This window comes from Neomonachus schauinslandi, chromosome 2, assembly GCF_002201575.2.
Source record: "Neomonachus schauinslandi chromosome 2, ASM220157v2, whole genome shotgun sequence".
NCBI lineage: Eukaryota > Metazoa > Chordata > Mammalia > Carnivora > Phocidae > Neomonachus > Neomonachus schauinslandi.
Window position 1 is genome coordinate 73,652,671 of NC_058404.1, and position 20,547 is coordinate 73,673,217.

General features: G+C 40.0%; 1 protein-coding gene across 1 annotated transcript in view; it reads right to left on the reverse strand.

The window, feature by feature from the left end:
* TMEM131L (transmembrane 131 like) overlaps positions 1–20,547 on the reverse strand; it is a 162,227-nt gene that overhangs the window by 22,221 nt on the left and 119,459 nt on the right. Inside the window, exons 18-26 of the mRNA XM_044912863.1 lie at positions 19,215–19,324; positions 17,932–18,004; positions 15,337–15,464; positions 13,351–13,493; positions 11,570–11,756; positions 11,177–11,362; positions 10,435–10,584; positions 9,459–10,084; positions 3,048–3,196 (exon numbers count right to left, since the gene is read on the reverse strand). Of these exons, the coding sequence (XP_044768798.1) occupies positions 3,048–3,196; positions 9,459–10,084; positions 10,435–10,584; positions 11,177–11,362; positions 11,570–11,756; positions 13,351–13,493; positions 15,337–15,464; positions 17,932–18,004; positions 19,215–19,324 (1,752 nt within the window). The remainder of the gene's footprint in view (positions 1–3,047; positions 3,197–9,458; positions 10,085–10,434; positions 10,585–11,176; positions 11,363–11,569; positions 11,757–13,350; positions 13,494–15,336; positions 15,465–17,931; positions 18,005–19,214; positions 19,325–20,547) is intronic.

The window sequence follows — 20,547 nt, forward strand, 5'->3', positions numbered from 1 at the left end:
ATCAGGGTCTCCCCAGTTGGCCACCCTCAAGCTAAATCCTCCGAGAAGACATTCTGTTTGGACACATGTGCTTTTAGGAATTTGACTCTGAAGTTCCTTAGCGGGCAAGCGACCGTGCTCTGCTTCTCTGCAAGCATCATCACTTCCAACTGCTGGGCTCACCTAGTTCACCATCTGTGCTTCCAGCTGAGATCGAGTGGAGAAGTACAAACTTGGAATTGGGTGAGCCAAGGCCTTCGCCATCTGGAACGACTCCCACTCTTGCTTCACATTCCTGACTGAGCCTCTTCCCAAAGAGGATTTCCTACTGCTCCTGATTATGCCGTGGGGTTCAGTGGGGCCGCTGCCCACCTTCCCTTCTCTGCCTGTCCGCGTTTCTATCTCCTCTAGGAGCTTTCCGTGCCCGCTGCAGGCTAAACTGACCTTCCACTCTCTGAAATTCCTTCCACTCTGTACGGATTGGGGCACTTGACTACTTAGACATAACGTGTCCTTCTTAAAAGCCTGCAAATTTCCAGTTGGGGATGTCTAGGATATATTTATTTTGCATCATTTTCATGTTATTTAAATGAAAAATTCTTGTTTGTTATAAAGTTTAAGCAAAAATGCAGAAATAAGAAGAAGGAAAAAGATCATCCCAAATCCCACCACTCAGAATAACCACAGTCTGCCATCGATTATTTGGCAAATCTTGTTTTTACCAACTCTCTGTGAACTTACAGACACGTTAGGATGGCAAGACAGACAATGGGAATAATTTATAACACTGGGACAATGTATTATTTTTTTTAGTATATGTGCTGCTGAAGTGAACATGATGAAGTATTATTTTTAAATAAAAATTTAAGCTTCGGTTTTATTTGAATTTAACATAAACTGAAGTAGAACCCAAGGAACTGCCAACTTTCAAGTTAATTGTTTCTTCTCCACATGATACATTAGTTCCTTAAGGATCTCTCTAAAGTTAAGCAAAAGACCATGAAAGACATTTTCCTAAGTTTTCACCCTGTTAAACGATATGTTCAGTTTTACATAGTATTGACTCTCCACCAAGAAAAATAAAATTAAAACTCATTGTCACCTACCATGCAATACCACCTCCTGTTTTTGCAGCTTATGTTACTTTTTTGCTTTATTAAAGTTGTAATATATGCAATCTGTTCTGGAATTATAATTGCCAACTGTTTAGTCTTAGTTCTGGATATAAAATGGATAGAAATCTCAACAACAGACCATTAACACAGCTTCTTTATTTTTACTTGCGCCCTGGGTCTTTATTTTTACTTCTATCTTGGTTGGCTAAATTTCATTAACTTCATTTTTTAAGAAAGACTCATGGTGAGTTCACTTGCGTTTAAGGATCCCTGCCTTGCTGCCTTTGTACTTGAGTGTCAATTTGTCTGGAATGTTCTTGTTCACATTTTTATTCTCTCAAAGATATGGCTCTACTGTTCCATGGCATTAGATGTTTCTACAAAGTCTGAGGCAACCCTGAGTTGGTGTTTTTCCATCTTCCTGCCTTTGCACCATTCTTTATGCATTAGTATCAATAATTTAGCCAAGCTGCGCCTATGTCCATTATTACGTATCAATTTTTCCTGGTATACACAGTGTGCCCTTTCATCTATAAATTCAATTCTTCCCTCGTGTCAGGAAAATATTCTTCTATTACATCTCTGAATACCTTTCAGATCCATTTGTTGGGCCATTTACTTAAACATTCATTATTCTTATGTTGGACTGCTTTGTCTTTCTTTGTCCCATATCTAAATGTTTCCAGCTCTTCAATTTTTTCCCTCACACTCACCCTGATTATCTCAAATTTCTCAGGGTCAGCAATTCTATTTTTGGCAACTGTCTGTGAAATGTCATTTGGGTCTTCATTTATTTACTTAGCTATATAATATCTCTTTTAACCTCATCCTAGTATCTTAATTTGCCTTTTAAAAAAAACTCTTTATTTTATTGAGTTCATTATCTATAGTGTGAAGTATTCTCAGAGTTTCCTTCCAGTCTCTGGATAGGTTTTCTTCTAGATTAGGATCTTTTTTTTTTTTTTTAATGTAATGTATTTTACTGGATAAAAAAAATTCAGTTGCGAAACACAATGTTGCTGTTACACATTCATTACATATTCAGTTGACAATACACAAATATATATATGTATGTGCCAAGTTGTGTGTTTCTTATACAGATGAACTCAGGTGTAGACGGCGAAACTTTGTTCTTGATTTGCTATGTACATGAGATAGGAAAAAATAGATTAGGATCTTTACCTGTCTTCTGTGTTCTACTCCTCTCATTCACTTTTACTCTGTGTGTGTGTGTGTGTGTGTGTGTGTGTGTGTGTGTGTGTGTAACAGATGGTATGTACCAGCATAGTTAGAATGCTGTGTTTTTTCATACTGGGCTTATACTAATACACAAATACCTCTGTTCTGATGTAAAGTAGGTAAATTCTCCTGAATGCCTTTCCCACCTTTACGTTGGACCTGTCTGCTTTCACCTACGAGATACAGGGCTCAGTTCTGTTCTCCAGATGTGCTTTTCATTAGCCTACACTGGCAGGAAGGTGCAGGGCTTGCCAGGATGGTGTGCAACAGTGCTCTCTCTTCTGGGGTTCTGTTGTACTAGGGCCCCCTCACCTGAGCTAGACAGGCATCCCTCTCCTGGGGATTTTGGCTTAATGCTTCTAGTGCAGCAAGAGCAGGTCCAAAAATGGGTGTTGGGTAACAACCAAAGAGAAGAGACAGGTGATCTGCTTCTACTCCATCATCTTTGCCAGGAGTTAACCCATTTGCTTAAGAACAGCTTCCCTTGAGAATAAAAGCTATCTGATGTTACTATAAATGATTTTAGTATCTCCTATATAATTAGAAGATAAAGAAAACTTTCCAACACAATTTATAATGCAGATTCAAATGCATGATAACTGGCCCCCTTCAAAAGGTATGAAATATACATGTAGAGTTACTAGACAGATAATTGCACTCTCAGCCCTAAATATGGGTTTTGTTCTAAAAGGCAAGAGAAAAAGGAATACAGACCTCGACTGAAGGTACATCCTGCTTCTCAAAACAAATGTCTTCTTTAGATGCTTTGTGAATCTTCTTTTCTGAGGAAGACTTTGCGTCAACCTTCTTCAAAGTTTCACAGTTGTCTACTTCATTCTTGACAGGCGCTTGCTGGTTATTCCCTTGAATAAATAAAAATGATTGAATCTCTAGCTAATTATTTCCATTCATGTTCCCATAATTAAATCTCTTTCCTACACCAAGCCATCTAATTTAATGAGATTTAGACTTGAGGTGTTCCTCACATTCACGATGCTCTAGGAAGTGTTTTACCAGTAAAAATGCGCTTACATGAAGAGTTCTACAAACGGTATTTAAAAGAGGTCAAGGAAAAAAGGTGAGGGGGTACCCCGTTATTCATAGCAGCATCATTCATAACAGCCAAAAGGTAGAAACAACCCAAGTGTCCATGGACGAATGGACAGAAAAAACAAAACAGGGTACATACACAATGGAATACCACTCCACCTTAAAGAGGAACGAATCAGTGCACAATGCCATGAATACACTTAACACTATTCAACGGGACACTCAAAAATGAAATTGTTAGTTCCATTCAGAAATTATATTTCTTATATTTCCTGGGACTTTATGGCATGATAAAGCATATTCAAAGTTTAAAAAAAAAATGACTGAGACAGGAAACAAAGCAATGAGATTCTGAGACATGCCACAACATGGATGAACCCAGAAGACGTTATGCTAAGTGAAATAAGCCGGTCCCCAAAAGACAAACATCAAATGATTCTACTTATTTGAGGCAGCTAGAGTCATCTAATTCATAGAGATGAAGACAGAATGGTTGGGGGTCGGCTGGGGGTGGGAACATAGATACTTACTGTTTAACGGCTACAGAGTTTCTTTTTGGGATGCTGAAAAGGTTCTGTAAGGGGATGATGGTGACAGCTGTACCACAGTGTGAATGTACTTAATGCCACTGAGCTTTATGACTAAAATGGTAAATTTTAGGTTACGTCTATTTTACCACAGTTTCTTTAAAAGCTGGGGGAGGGAGGGGGGGGTTAAGGACTTGCCTTCTAGTCATGACTCAGCTATAAATTAGTTTTCAAAGTAAAATCTCAAGCTGCCTGAGCTTCTTTAGTTTTCTTATTTATAAAATGCAAATACCACCTTCTCTGCCTCCTCTGCTCGTTATAAAGATGAAACCAGAAGACATATACATGGAAAGGGTCACCACCAAAAACACATGACCTGTTTCGGGGCAGGTCCGCTTCCCACAGTCCGTGCCCACCTGCCCCCAGTGACCAGTGCCTACACGCTAACAATGAGCAGCAGGTGAATCATATGGCAAAAGTGGGTGCTGGAAGAAACTTCATCTGAAAACACGATTCTCCCACTTTTCTTTCAAGTGATTTCATTCATCAGTGTATTTCTTCTTCTATCCCTTATGTCAAAATAAAGTCAGATCAACTTCAACCCCACAATAACCGGCCTCAGTGTTCTAACAGGAAACAAAGTATTTCAACACCTTCTCCTCTTTACTTTAACGAGAATACCCTTACCACACCTTTGCAACCAGAGAAAGTTTAGATGACTACAGTGCAAAGATTTCACAGCAAAGCAGGCTGTAGGCTCTGGTGAGATGCACGCCTGACAGGACTTCAGCAGAGGCTCCAATCTGGCCCTGCTTGGGGACCTGGGGTAGGGAAGGTCTCTGCCCACAAAATGAAAGGAGCAGTCAAATCCCCTCTGATTCTGAAACTCTGAAGCTGACCTCACTCAAAGCAAGATACTTACATTTTGCAAGTAACACTGACAAGTAAGCATACTTTTATTTTGTTAATGGGAAATTGTGTAAGTATTACATAACTATAAAAATGCTGGGAAGCATTAATTCCTCTATGACACAAATCGGGTGTTAAGACACCGACAGAGGAAAATATCCACCATGATGAAGTGGTAAGAGAGCCAAAAGCCAAAGCGACAGGGTCCGAAACAGAAAAATAAATCATAACTAAGGACATCACTCTGGATTTGGGAAACCATACATGTGAAAAAGAACACATATATTCTCCTCAAAAATGTGCCACTAACTTTCCTAGAGTCTTAATTCATGAGAAAATGGATTTCCTTGAGTTTTTTTCAGGCCAAGAACAGCACTAAAAGTATGTAGTCATCAAACGTTCTCAGGAAGAATCCAAACTTAATATCCAATACTGAACTACCCCAGAAAAGTGGTAAAGCACCGACTCTTAGTAACACCTTCCATGGGGCCGGGAATCAGGAGAGGTCGTAGAAGGAATTCTTTTTTTTTTTTTTTTTTTAAGATTTTATTTATTTATTTGAGAGAGAGAGAATGAGATAGAGAGAGCATGAGAGTGGGGAGGGTCTCCCCGCTGAGCAGGGAGCCCGATGCGGAGCTCGATCCCAGGACTCCAGGATCATGACCTGAGCCAAAGGCAGTCGCTTAACCAACTGAGCCACCCAGGCGCCCAGTAGAAGGAATTCTAATAACCAGTTCTTCATTAAGTCTTTGACAAATTCCAGCACGACAATATCCAAGAATTTAGAAATTTCGTGAGTACATTCTTCATTTAATACATGGAGCCAATCCATGTCATCTTATTAAGCGTGATTACTTATGGTGTTAACACAACTTTCTCACACCCATCTCACAGAGTCCGTGTTTGAGCCACGAAGATAAAAACATGAATAAAACAAGGAACAAATGAACTCACCAGAATCCTGCTTAAGCTTTAATGGTATCAAATCCAACCGTGTTCTATTTTGAGCCAAATGCTAATCTTCAAGTTATGAGTATCTATAAGTCAATGAGGCTATTTTTTTGAATTTCTCCAATACTGGGATTTCAGAAATTTGGAGTTACCTATCAAATTCAGTGAAATCTTTCATGTATTATTAATTCCAAGGCTTAGGGTATTATTAAATTTAAAAGTTTTTTTCCTTCACATTATCATAAGCAGAAAGCAATAAAATAATCTGCTAACTTTTCCTCTTCTGTAGTGCTGAGGCCAGCTGTTTATCTTTAGCCTTAATTCCAGAGCTCATTACTCTTTAATTATGTGATCGAAATAATAAAGATCTAGAATTTTGATCATACAATTAGAAAATAATAAATATTTGAAAAGAGACATATTTAAATGATCATTTACATGACAGATAAAGCTCTACTCTTGTCAGATGCTCAACAGAGTCTGGAACACGTTTTAACAAATGTTTGAAGAACTGAGCTGTTGTTTGACAGGTGGATGCCAAAAAACAAGTGTGTGAAAACAGAGCTCTGAAGCATCTGTCAACAGACTTCTTTTCTACGGGGAATTTTAATTTATGATTTACCACAGGCCTCTCAGACAAAGGCCGGAGAAAGAACAGGAAAGGGATGAGACACATTTCTGTTATTCAGAAAATATTCTGTGTTTCTCAACAACAAAAATGAGCATGTAGTGCCAGGGCCATTAATAAACACCTTGGAACGTTTTTTTCCTCACACAGTATGTTACCCTCAGGAGAAATAAAAAAAGCTTCAGAATAGGAGAAGGCACAATTCCTCAGGTGCCTCAAGGACATCTGTCAGGTTAATAAAATCACTTCAGGCACTCTTAGGAGACAGACCGCCTGTCCCCTTCCCCTTTTTCCAAAGACAATCTTATCACTAGACTTATTTCTATGGAACATTTGTGTCGTTTAGGAGAAACAGCTAGGATGTGGTTTCCCCCTGAGCAAAGGGAAGAATCCCCATTCTGGTGGGGGACACAGGAAACAAAGCGCAGGAACGTAGGATTCCCCGCCATCGGCTCGGTGAAGTTCAGCTACTAAGACTGAAGCTATTTTCTTCAGATTCTAGAATGATTTTAAGACGGAAACATGTTTTTCACAAAGTAAAACACTTTTCAAAATAAAAAAAGAACCAAAGCTCAAAGTTGGAAGCAAAAACTTGGAAAGTTCTCATGTATAAACGGTTTTCTCATCCTTGAGCATTCTTCACACGTTATGGATTCCCTGATGATTATATATGCCTGTTCACCATCTGCCAGTTTATTACAATGCTTTCCTTTAAAATGTGAAAAAAGAACCCCAGACCCTTGATATTACTTAAAAAAAAAAACTCCACATCCTGCCTTCAAACTACAATTCTCTTCCTCTAGATTACTCAGTCCTTTCTTATTTTTAACATTGCCAATTCTTTAAAATGTTCAAATTATAAAATGATGGCAGGCAATATGTTTAGCTTTTTAACCTCTTTGATATTTTCAGAATAGTGCTGTGAACGAAACACAGAACAAAATACACGTCAATGAACGGCTTTCCCCGTGAGGACTCTCCTGCTGACATATTCATTCTGGAGAGAAATACAGCACTGTAAATTAGCACCTTTGAATGTGCTGGTCTGAACATGGTAGGAAGCCAAAGTTCTTTCATTGATTCTTATTTGATCTGATCAACAATCACTCTGATACCACCTAACATGCTACTGATTCCGCCAAAGAGCAGTTTTGAAAGACTTCTTATTGCAAGATGCGTGTTTCCCTTTAAAACACAAATAGGCTAGTAATCTGTACCAGAGGGGAGGATTCCAGGCAGAACTGCCATCTACGAGGATATAAGCAAATCCTGTGTTTCTGGACTCCCATATTAAGTTTACTCACACTTGCAGAAGTTATTCCACGGTCATCTAGGCTCAACTATGGGCATTAAACATCAAGTGTTGGGCAGGAAGGTCTTGAAGCACAAGTTCAAGCCCTCTGACCGACTGTGGCACCGCAATTCGGTCTGCGCCTCTTCATTTCGACCACTTCAGTGTACTACGATGCAGCAGGAGCTCCTTCCCATCCATCTCTCCACAATGCCCCAGCCACTGCATTTGGAGCCATGTGTATGCAGACAGCTAAGGGACGCAATGGACCACAGAAGCACCCCAAACAACTACGATTTTAAGTCTGTGTTGAGGCAGCCTCGGTCAAATACTGTGCTCGGGCCCCAGTGACAGAAAACAAGGAAAAGCTCAGTAGGACTCACCCCTAATTTCACCCTTTCCCGAAGGTTTTGTTGCCTGGGCCCTACAGAAATGGAACGAGAGGCACCCCGCCCACTCCACCATGAAACAGGCTCCGACAATGTATGCTAGGATTTCATCTGGAGATCTGGTTGAACACATCACCCAGAGTGCGTCCTCACACGCCATGTGGAGAGAACACGGGGGACAGTGTTGACCTGAAGACAGGAGTCCGCCCCAAACACACGCGCTGAGGCCAGGGAAACGGTGCAACCTGGCTGGAAAAAGATGCACCAGGAATACATGTGCAGCTGCCTAAACCACGTTCCACTCAGGGCACTCCAGCTTTCTTTTCAATGAGACAGGTCCTTTGATGCAACACTTAAAATTCAGTTTGGGTTTTTAACTAAATGCCTAAAGCTCATCAGAATTGGCCCATCCATAACACTTCTGTACTTTCTCTTCAATAACGGGGAGTATAAAATACGAAGTTATTTATACTTAGGTGTTTCAAATAAGATCAGAGGTAATGGACTTTTCCAGATTAAAAAGTGTCAAAAATCTGACTTTTTAAAAAACATTTATTTATCGGGCGGGGGGGCAAAGGGACAGGGAGAGAGAGAATCCCAAGCAGACTCCCACTGAGAGCGGAGCCCAACATAGGGCTTGATCCCACAACCCTGAGATCATGACTTGAGCCGAAATCAAGAGTCGGACGTTTAAATGACTGAGCTACCCAGGTGCCCCCCAAATCTGACTTTTAACAGGTGCAGAAATGAGCATATTAAAATGCTCAGAATGGTCCAAAAAAAAAAATAAGCACTGTTTCTTATGCCAAAGGCCAAAGGGGTCAGTTACAGCTTAATGGCGATTTTACATGGAGGTGGTTTTCTGAGTCTTGTCCTGCTTATGCCTTCACTAACTGTATTTGTTGTGAGAGAACATCTGTCTTCTTTTAACCAAGGGACACAATTAGAGAAGCACCAGGGCCAGGGAACGTGAGATGGTAGCAGCTGTTAAATATAGAAAGCTTGGTAAGTTTTGTTTGGTCAGAAATATTTTATGGGCTGATTAATTTTCACAAAGAGTGAAAATCCACGATAGAAAATAATTAAAAATGGTGTCCATATCCTCCCAGCAGTAAAATAGGACATTCACATCCCTCTAAACATATGTACTAAAAAGTAAACTTTACTCACAACATTCTAAAAACGTGGTTCCTCGTCCTACTAAACTTTTCATTTTACAAACCGTATTTCAACATTCATATGTTGGCTAAACCTTTGTGCATGAACTAAAAATGCAGCATCCGTGATTAAAACTAAAGTCACAGGTGAGAACAAATTCTGTTAAAAACAGACCGAAGACAAACCAGAGAAAAGAATCATCCAGGAGGATGAAAAGATTACCATTATTTTTCCTGGAAATCTCTGGCAAGTCTGACTGGTACTGAGGTGAATTTCTTGGCAAGTGATTTTCAGGTAGTTTCTTAGAGGTCTTCAGGGGACAGAGCTCTCGTTCCTTGAGCTCAGCTACGTTTTCTGAAATTTTAATGTCCGTTTCCTTAGGAAACATACATGTCTGTATTCCCTCCTTCATATGACATTCTGAAGAAGTATTATTGACAACAATTGTGTTTTTCAGTGTGTTTTCTTCTTTATTCAGTAAGTTTTTGGAAAGGGTTAAATTCTTTTGCAGGTCGACGTTGATGCCGTTTGCGTATTTGAGGCCGATCCAGTTCTCGCCCATAACATCAGTGCACACGTCCTCTTTAGGAGCAGACAGGGAGCTGCCCAGGGCCAGAGTCTGTTTCTCCTCAGTAGTAGTGTTGGCACTGCTGGTGACAGATGGGCTGGTTTTGTGTTTGCTGTAATACACTGAGCACTTATGCTTCTTCTGAGAATGACCGTAGGTAGCTGGGCTCCTCTTTGGGGTGTTCTGTATCCTGCTTGGTGGAGTGTTTACTGGAAGGCAGCTTTTCCCTCTGCCTTTATCGGAGGGGCCATAGGTATCGAGGAAGTTCTTACAATTGCTTCTGAATTGAAGAAGAAAAACATTTAACAGAAAGCCAAATGGAATCAAACCCTACCCCTCTGTTTCTAAACCCATGAGAGAGAAGTAGCAATCTCGATACTGTGTGTATCTCTCTCTCTCCTTCTTCCAAAGGCCCGTGAGTTTAACAAACTAAGTCCTTATAGGAAGTCTATCTTATTGTAAAAACTGTTACAGCTGCCACACAATGACTTCAAGAAAATTTTATGAAGACAAATCTGGAAGCAGAGTAATATTTATATTACCTTAAAATCAGAACTGAATGATATCAAAGGTGAGAGCTCCTCCCCCCTCTCCAACACACATACACACACACTCTACAAGAATTCTTACTTGTGAGAATGGGAGCTAATTACATCCATCGGATTATTGTTTTGCTGTGAAGATGAGCTAGCATTTTGCCTCTGTCTTGTTTTCATGAATTCCATAAGAATGTACTGTGCTTGTTGGAAGGCTATTAAAATCACACCCAACAGGGACAAACTGAGGAAGAAAGCAACGAGGTTCATTACTGCATGGTTCTGACCGGCATTAAAAAGACCAGCTCTCTTACAGAAGAGCAGTGGTTGGTTGATGCAAAATGTCTAAAGATATAGCACCGAAATTCCATAAAATGTATCACATCATCATTTCTGATGTGACTTAAAGATTTAAAAAGCTCCAAGTTTCTAAAAATGTGCACATTTGTAAGTTTGACATTCCAATTCCATTTTTAAAGGCACTTTCATGACAAAATCACTCCAAAAGGGTCACTCTAGTCTTCCAATCTCAAACTGCCACTGAGCCGAGCCAAAAGGAGTAACATCCGTATTTTCCACTGTGACTGCCAATGGAAGTATAGGGAGCACAATGATCTCTTATACTTCTAGGTCCCATGAATCTCCTACAATAAGTTTACTATTATCTTAAAGTTTACCAGTTACTACTTTGTCTATTTCACCTATGTTGAGGTTCACAAAGCAATGTAAATTCCACTCAATTCATACACTTTGAATATGCTTTTTGACGATTCATATGCTTTTTACACCCAGGCAAAATACATTTTCATGCAACTCTCCTGAAGGTGGTAGCATACCTGACAAAGAAGACTGTAAGCCTCCAAAACGACTCCTCCCAGCTGGGTCCTGGAACCACGTCTGCACACAAAGGCAACAGGTGATGGGGGAGGGTCACATTGAGAGTGAAGCGAAACTCCAGGTCGGCTGCAGTTACAAGAGTCAGCTCTCGAATGACCCAGGAAGAGGTAAAGTCTGGAGTAAACCTGGTAACAGAAGATTCGTCTTTATGAACTTGAATTGTTTTCATTTTAGGCACAAAACAAAATAATCACGATAGCAGCCATATTTCTTACTTACAATATATGTTTATATAAAAACAACTTAACATGTCTTACCAATGCAAAAAAGGTTTTCTTCCCCACATTATTAAATGCACCACAAAACCTAAGGGAGTAAAACCCAATGCTTACACGATGCTGATATCCCGGGATGTGTTTGGGGCCAGGGAAAATTGATGACAATCTAGCACTTCGAATCCATAACCTTGGCAATTATACCCATTAATTTTCAAAGATGTCACAGTTATAGGAAGTGGTCCAATATTCTCAACTTTAAAGTTCTTTGTAATAGATAAAATTTGCTTGCTGTCTTTCAGTTCTAAGTGAGGATAAAAAGTGATATTTAGTATGTATGAACTGCAAAATTTATTCAGAGTCATTTATTGAATCAACATTTACTGAATCAATAAACCATGACCTATATTATTAAAATGTGAAAAAAAAAATGCAGTATAAGCCCAAAGTACAACTTCTATCTAATTTCTAGAACAGTCATAGATTTTCTTATACTACCAGAATATAATAAAAAAATTTAATTAGTCAAGATTTTTCTTAAGTTATATGACCTTCCTAGGTACCAAAAGTAATCAGAATCTCTTCTTTGTTCTTTTACTTATTAAAAGTTAAGGTTAGAAGTTTATTCTTCTCAGAAGCCAAGTACTTTGGGTACCCCTAGACACCATGCACACTTTGCTCCTGGGATCCTCACACTGAACAGGGACCAGTTAAAAGCAAGAGTCTGTGCTTCTAGAAACACAGTTTAAACACCCACTACATTCAGAGGAAGTAAGTCGCTAAGTCTCTGCAAAAAAACGAGAGCACATTTTATATGGGGAGTTTAAAAAAGAATTACCACAACTTTAAATTATTCCTATAAATTTATAACCCACAATCTTTTCCATATAAAGACTAAAATTTTATGTAGTTCTGTAGTTTTTATAATTTTCCCTAATTTCATCTCTCAAGGTCAACTCTAAGTTACTGAATGAATGAATGAATGGAAAAGTGAATACTCTGATGAATTTTGAACACAAATGGTCAGTAAATCTTTTCAAACTCAATGCTCAGCATAGTTTTCTTAAAAAAGAAATTCCAATCAGGCATTAGATATTGCTACAAACTATCCAATACTTTCACCAACCAGCTTTTGCCATAGGAGCACAGTGTTACACTAAAATGCTTTCAGTGTATTCCAGAAATACAAAATATTAATAGGAAAACAAGGAATTTACCAAAAACATTTTACATCTATTGTCTGATTTTTGTTTTAGTTCCTGAGGAAGTTCTTGAAACTCATATAAATAATTTAGAAGCATTTGAGTTACATATATGCACAATTTGGAAATTTCTAATGCAACATTTAGGTAAGTTTCTAAAATCTGCAATGTCTAATACAGTAGCCACTAGACATACACGGCTAAAATTAAAATTAAGTAAATTTAAAAACTCACATCGGCTATATTTTTAACTGCTCATTAACCACATGTGGTTAGTGTCTGCTTTCCTGGGTGACACAGATATAGAGCATTTCCATAACTGCATAAAGTTCTACCGGTTAGCAGACCTTTACTCTTCTCGCCATTCATCATTTTGGTGTGGTTTTTTTATGAAGATGTAGCTGATAACCAAAGTGACATCTTCATACTATTTATCTTAAATATCCATCACTATACTGATAATTTAGCAATTATACTTTTTAAATAGGTATCATTTAAGTTGGGTTAAATATCTAAGGCTATTTTTCTAAGCAGTACTAGCCTATCATATATGCTCAGATGTTCGCCTGATTTAATTATTTGCATCAATGCCATGAATTTACTGTCAATTTTAAAAAGAATCCTCTTATGGAATCCTTTTGCCCTTGGCTTTCGCACCAAGCCTTCGCTGTCCGAGGGCCAGGTATGTGAACTCACGTCGTCGGCAGTCCATCAGCGTGGACTCAGGCACCTTGAATCGGAGTGAACCTCCTGCGCCAGGAAGCCTTCCGCCCACTTTCAGTAACTCTCTGGCTCCAAACCCTTCCACGGCAATCATGTCAATGACTGTCAAGTTATTCCTAGTGGGGCAACCCATACAAACGCAAAGGCATTACAACAGAGTCACAAGACACAGTGCACTTGGACTTAAACATTCCTAATTGGCAAGAACAGGGTAACGTTGTGAAAGAGAAAATCAATTTAAATAGCGTGGCACCTCCGGCCATCTCATGGAATTAGAGGGTGTCCACGGGCAACGGAAGCTGCCCATGGGCTCAGAAGAGCCCAGGCAGGCTGAGGCTGACTACAGCAAGAACAAGGGAATGTTCCTCATCACTCTCCTGCCTTGGCCGGAGAATGCAAAGCCATGTTTTTCTAATAACCAGCCACCAGGGTGGTGATCAGACCTCCAAGAGGAAAAAAACAAACAAACAAACAAAAAAACAAACTGGAAAGATAAACTGGGGACCCAGAGAAATATTAACAAATTTTTATTAAGGAGTTTTCATAGTAATCGTGACTGTAGGAAATTCTGCCTTAGGGATAATTCCAGAAATAGAATCTTATTATTTCTATTGAACCAAAGATTTATAATGTCATCCCACAAATAACCTATATCTACTCAAGTTCTTAGTCATCAAATACAAATTCAGACTAGCTTTTGCCTTTTCAGTAACTGAAACCATGATTGCTAGGACATAAAAAGTTAAATGGACAGAAGTTTAAATGATGCAGACTAGAGTGAAAGCCAGTCCTCATTAATGCAAATACCGTAGAAGCGGAGAAGGAATTCATGTCTAATTATGCAAAATACACCAGTATCTTTATATCTTTATCTAAAGGATTAAGAATCTTTAACCATTTAAAAACCTTTAAGTTATGTTATTGTCTACAGAAAAATACTATCAATACAGAAACATCAAAAATAAATTAAGTACTATAAATAATTTAGACTTTTCGAAGCCAGGAGAGTTTAACCTGGGATGAGGTAAAGTTCATCTCTGCACTTCCCAGAACCTTAGTTCTTCAATGAAGAATGGGTTTAAGATGAAAGACATTGCAGGGCATGAGAAGTCTTAGTTAAAATGCTTAATAGAACACGCTCTTTTAAAAACTTTAGTACATTTTCCTTTTTCAGGGCATTCACTTGTAGAAGAAAAAACTCATATGATATATTAAAGGAAGTCCAGAATAAGAAAGTCTTTGCCAGCTGATCTGATATTAGAAAAGCTTTAAAAAGAACTAAAATGTCATTTATTAAAAATTAGACTTCTCACCAATGCAGAGAGCTTCAACAAACATCTGTATTTACTGTAAATTTTTGAAAGAAGACTCTCAATAAAGACTACCTAAAGATGAAAAGGATTTAATAATGAAAAACATCAGGTGTTTAAATCAGTTAGCAACCACTGCCATTTAAAAGAAAGAAAAAGAAATTTTAAAAAGCCAATGGGCTCAATAATCCTTAGTCCATTGTCCTCTGGGGCTACAGAGAATTCCAGAAGCAAGGCAGCTATGAGAGTGGAGTAAATCCAAACACTGCGGAATGAAAACGTACACAGCAGTGTTTCAATTACTTCTCTAAGCTAAGGTCAGAGAAGTGTGTGTGTGTGTGTGTGTGTGTGTGTTCTGCCCTTGGAGACAGCAACAGATGGGATGCTGAGCAAAATACATTGTGGCTGTTGGAGAGAAGGACACACACACGGCCCCTACCTTACAAGGCCAGAGGCCCCGGGGGTGTAAGCAGGGAGCCTCAGGGATCCTTTCCTCTGCCTACGTTGCAACACGGCCTCATCCCTACCGGCCTGACTGAGAGATCAATGTCAGCTCTTGGCTAAAGAGAGTACGTATCCTTGAGAGAAAGAGACTTGGATGGATGAGTCAGAGGGAAAGAAACGGGCTCCGTGATGGGGACACACCTACCGGAGTAGTATGAGTGACGTAACCTTCCCGTAGTCAGCTGGCGTGAAAACCACACCGACCCTTTTCATCTCCAGAGGCTGCAAATGTAAGTGGAGGATGCCAAACCCGGACTCCTCAGAATGCATGCCCTGCAAATTTAATAAATGCAATTAAATGGAATCCTGTTAAGCAAGCTTCCGTCTTCATTACATGCATTTTAGAGTATAACCATGATTGCTCTTCTTTTAACATCCAGATGTGACTACCCTCATCGACCTGCTGAACCTGTTTACCCTGAGAGCTCACACCAACCAACAGCTCCCGACCCACAGCTGAGAAGTGTAGGCAGAGGCTGCAGGACAACCTGCCATGGAGGCTGGCAAGGGGATTTGCTTCCTGGCTCAGAGGGGAATTGCGGCCAGAAGCAGCCTTCTCTGCCAAGATGCTCTGACTAGAAAACATCCCTCAGAAAACAGACCAAACAGCCTCTGCTTGAATGCTATGGGGAGCTGACCAAACACCCCTCCACTGCTGGACAACCCTAAATTTCTCTTTCATATTGAGCTTCGGTTTATACAGAAACCATCTTTATTACATTTAGTCTCTGCACTCACGAGAAAGAGCTCTATTCATGTCCTCCTTGACCTTCCCCAAGATTTCTAACTCTGACTAAATCTTGTGTTCTACATTTAGTACTCAAGATTGAGGTCTTCATCATTTTTCCCTTTCCACTGCTTTTTCCAGATCCTTCTCACTAAAAACAATTTATTAATTTCTTAGCGCTATAATCATATAATTTGCATGGTAATAATTCTTTTTTCTGCGTTCTTCATTTTTAAATTTGTTTTATTCTGCAACTGTTGCTGGCATGTCCCCATGCTATCTGGAAGAAGAAACAGGGATGGTACTTGTTTCATGTTCATTAGAATTATAAACTTCATGAGGGGAGAAACCCTGCTTTACATATATCTAATATAAATATTGAAGAAAAAGCTGATTTTTAGTATTAAAACTCTAATAATAAAAACACTATTATTAAATAGTTCTTATATGCCCGGCACAGGAATATAGTAAGGTCTATAAGATGCTGAGCATTGCATAAACCTTACTGAATCTTCCAACATTACTGTAAGTGAGAGAGAGGAGGCTATAGAGAGGTTAAAGAATCTGCTCGGGGTCACGCAGCAAGCCCATGTTATGAGCCTGGGTTTGGAAACCTGACTGTCCAATTCTCCCTACTCTTCACTAGAGGAATTACGTTTCTAAAAGCAAACCAACATCAAAAAAATGTGTGCTATCTTTACATGACAGAGTTCTAATAAGAATTTTGAGTTAAACTTTTAAGTGTCTCAAAGGCACTGATACCATTCTTGATGGCAAAAGGTGTACTCTCCTTGGGGGAAACCTTTGATCACAGATGAAAAACTTTTTCCAAGTGAGTTGCACCATTTGTTCAAATTTGAACAGAACATTTATATGTAAAAGGAATTTGGCATTATTTCTGGAATTCCAAATTATATACAGTTCAACCACGGGGGCAAAAGATCTCTTAGTATTTTGGACTAATTTACCTCCCAACAGCCCTGGGAGGCTGCTCGGTGGAAAGGAGAATGAGAGGGAATGAGTACAGCAGGCTCACTAACAAAAACAAGACCATGCAGCTGCCTAGACCGCTTACAAAGAGAAAGGAACACTTGCTGTAATGTGTTTCCTATTGTAAGTCTCTGTTAAATCCACTTAAAAACTTGTTTTGATGAGTTTTAACTCTTAGTTGGAGGTTATCTGGTTTCCCTCTTTCTGCTATTCAAGTTCACCTAGAGCCAACAGCATATCTTCAGAGGGATAAGTGCCAAGAAAGAAGAAAATACCCAAGGCATTTAAATATGTGTGTATTAGAAATATAGTTGTGTGCCTATGTGTGCTTGCATGTGTGTTTGTACTCATTTAACAGATGCTCCGTGTCTGACTTGATCTCCCACATAGGATACTTGTAAGGAAAACACTCGGCTCCATACAAAGAACCACAGAACTACTGAGTGGAAACTAAGAAACAAGGCTGCCAAGTGCCCAGACAACATCCTCACCACATGACATGTTTATTCCTCCTCCCTAAGTATTTGTGCAAGACCTCATGAGTGCCCAGAGGCTTAAGAATTTCAGAGAAATCCTTTTTTACAGATGAGGTGAACATCACAGAAACTGGGTAACTTGCTCAAAACATGAAGCCAATTTGGTAGGAGAAGATTTTTTTTTTTAAGTGTATTTTTTACCTTATGCAGCCCTAAAAAAAACTGGATGGGGAATCTAAAAGAGAATTGTAAATTCTGGGGTCTCAAGTTTTATGGTTTTCTACATAGCCCTGATTCAGTTGTTATTTCTTCACTCACATGAATCCAAACTATCAAATTAAAATGATTTACAGGCTAACATGAACCGTACAGCTCCTGCTGCATTCGTTAATTGGAAAAATCTGTTATGTGTGCTTAATGTCTAGCATATAAAAATAAGAAAGCCACATATATTATGAAAAGACGCTCGAAACATAAATCAGTAGAGCCCATATGCTATGTGTATAGTTTGTTAACATTCTCTTTCTATTTAGAAAGGACATCCTACCCGGTAAGGGCAAGCTTGGGTGAGGTGGAATTCACCAGTTGTGAAATTAATCATCTGCATATCGGTGCCAAACCTATAAAGAGAAAAAATGTTTGAAATAACATTCAGATTGCCAATAAAGAGAGACTAATATGTGTGCACATATACCTATTATGTGAGTACATGTATTTGCATACACAATTCACCCCATCCTGTCTCTAGCGTGTCCCAGGCCCCTGCACTCTCCCTGGCATATTATAAGTGCTCAATAAATATTGTTGAATGAATGACTTTGGTAGCACAGAATGTAAAGAAGCATATGGTAACAAAAGTTCTAAATATGGGGGCGCCTGGGTGGCTCAGTCATTAAGCATCTGCCTTCGGCTCAGGTCATGATCCCAAGGTCCTGAGATTGAGCCCCGCATCAGGCTCCCTGCTCGGCGGGAAGCCTGCTTCTCCCTCTCCCACTCCCCCTGCTTGTGTTCCCTCTCTCACTGTGTCTCAAATAAATAAATAAAATCTTTAAAAAAAAAAAAGTTCTAAATATGAAGCATTTTTTTTCCTCCAAATGGTCCATATAGAACCTGACAGGAAGTGACTCTCAACCAAGGACAATTTTATCTCCCAGTGGACATCTGGCAATACCTGGAGACATTTTTGGGAAGATCCTACTGGCACCTCTTGAGTAGAAGCCTGGGATGCTGCTAAACATCCTCCAAAACGCAGAACAGCCCCTCCCCCCAAACATAAAATCATCTTGTCCAAAATATCAGTAGCACTGAAGCTGAGAAACCCTGGGATCAGAGTAGGTTCTACGAAGCCAAGGAAGAGAATGTTCTAAGTGAAACTGCGATTGCTTTGTAAAAATAAGATGTTAACATGAACATCTAACATCTTTTAGACATGAACTAAAAGAATGATCATCTTTTCTAACACTCAGTTAAAATGTACTAAAACACTAAACTCACTTTCTTGTGTCGCCCAGAGATCACTGAGATTTAGATTCTAAATTTTAGAGTATATGTGGGAAAATCACAGTCCTAGAGATTCCCCGGCCAAAGAAAACAATATTCTGCTGGGAAGTAGCCTTGACACGGTAACACTAAAGATGCCACACAGCAAAGGGAAGTGGCAATTTCCATCAAGGTATATGCCCCAGGGAGCTGGGTGTCCAGGTACCAGGGTTAATACTGTGTACACCCGCATACAGGTTCCGGGTGAAAAATGTGAAGGACTTAGAATAATTCTGAGTCATAACAACAGTTCCCAAACCCTGTCAGAAAGTCCTCAACCGGGCACTTTACCATTTATGCAGCAGGCGCACTGCAGCTTCAGGCTTGGGGTACAAGGAGAGAGGCAGGAGCTGCATGGAGACTGGCCAGGAGGAAGGGTTCTTCACCACAAAGTACTTCACCTAGATACGGGGAAAGGCAAATCAAAACCTGGAGAAGGACATGGCGCTGCCCCCTGAAATAATACTGCAAAAAATTCATAACCTGAATCTAATCATGAGGAACCATCGTGCAAATCAAATTGAGGGACACTCTAGAAAATAAAGAGCCTGCCTTCTTCAACCATGTCTCTGCTAGGAAAGGCAAGGAAAGGCTCAGGTGACAAAAAAAGATGCAATCATGCAATTCAAGATCCTGAACTGGATCCTGAACCAGGGGGGCGGGGTGGGGGGGAAGCCTACCATAAAGTATGTCAGTGGGGTAACTGGAAAAATCTGAATATAGACTGCATTATGCTGATTAATGTCACATTTTCCGATTGTGATAATTATACTCTGACATGTGGGAAGACGCTCTTGTCCTTAGAAAAATCACACTGAAGTAGAGACAAGAGGGGCATAGCGTCTGACACTCTCAAATGGCCCATAAAAATGTGTGTGGTGTGTGCGCAGAGAAAGAGAGAGAAGCAATGATAAAGCAAATGTGGCAAACGTGGAAAACTGTGACTCTCTGTGAAGCGTGACTGGGAGTTCTTGGTACTATTCTTGAAACTTTTAAGTTGAAATCATTTCAAAATGAACATCTGTTGGAGAGTCTTCATATGCTACCCCTAAGAAACCCAGTGAGCGCCTCACGAAGGGTAAATTATCACCCAGACCACACGTGACGCAGGCAGCTCTTTGGCAGTCAGACTGGAGACACACATGGAAGCCTGCTGGTGTCCCTTCGCTGTCTTTGCCTTTCTCCGGGCCTCCCGAGCTCCTCAAGGGAAGCACACACAAGTGGGCACACTAAGGACAGAGAGTAGCAGGCGGACAGAGCCTGGGCTCCTGATGGCATCGCACTGCTGCTACAACCACTTTGGACTTCTCCCCTTTGAGCTTCTCACATGAAACAAGCTACCTCCTACGTAAGCCTGTGTCACTCAAGGTGTTCTCAGTGTAGAGCCTTGTGACTCTTCATCTCAGGGTTGTCAGTTCGAGCCCCATGTTGAGTGTAGAAATTACTTAAAAAAAAAAAAGAATAGGGACGCCTGGGTGGCTCAGGCGGTTAAGCGTCTGCCTTCGGCTCAGGTCATGATCCCAGGGTCCTGGGATCGAGTCCCGCGCATCAGGCTCCCTGCTCGGAGGGAAGCCTGCTTCTCCCCCTCCCTCTGCCTGCCACCCCCCCTGCTTGTGCTCTCTCT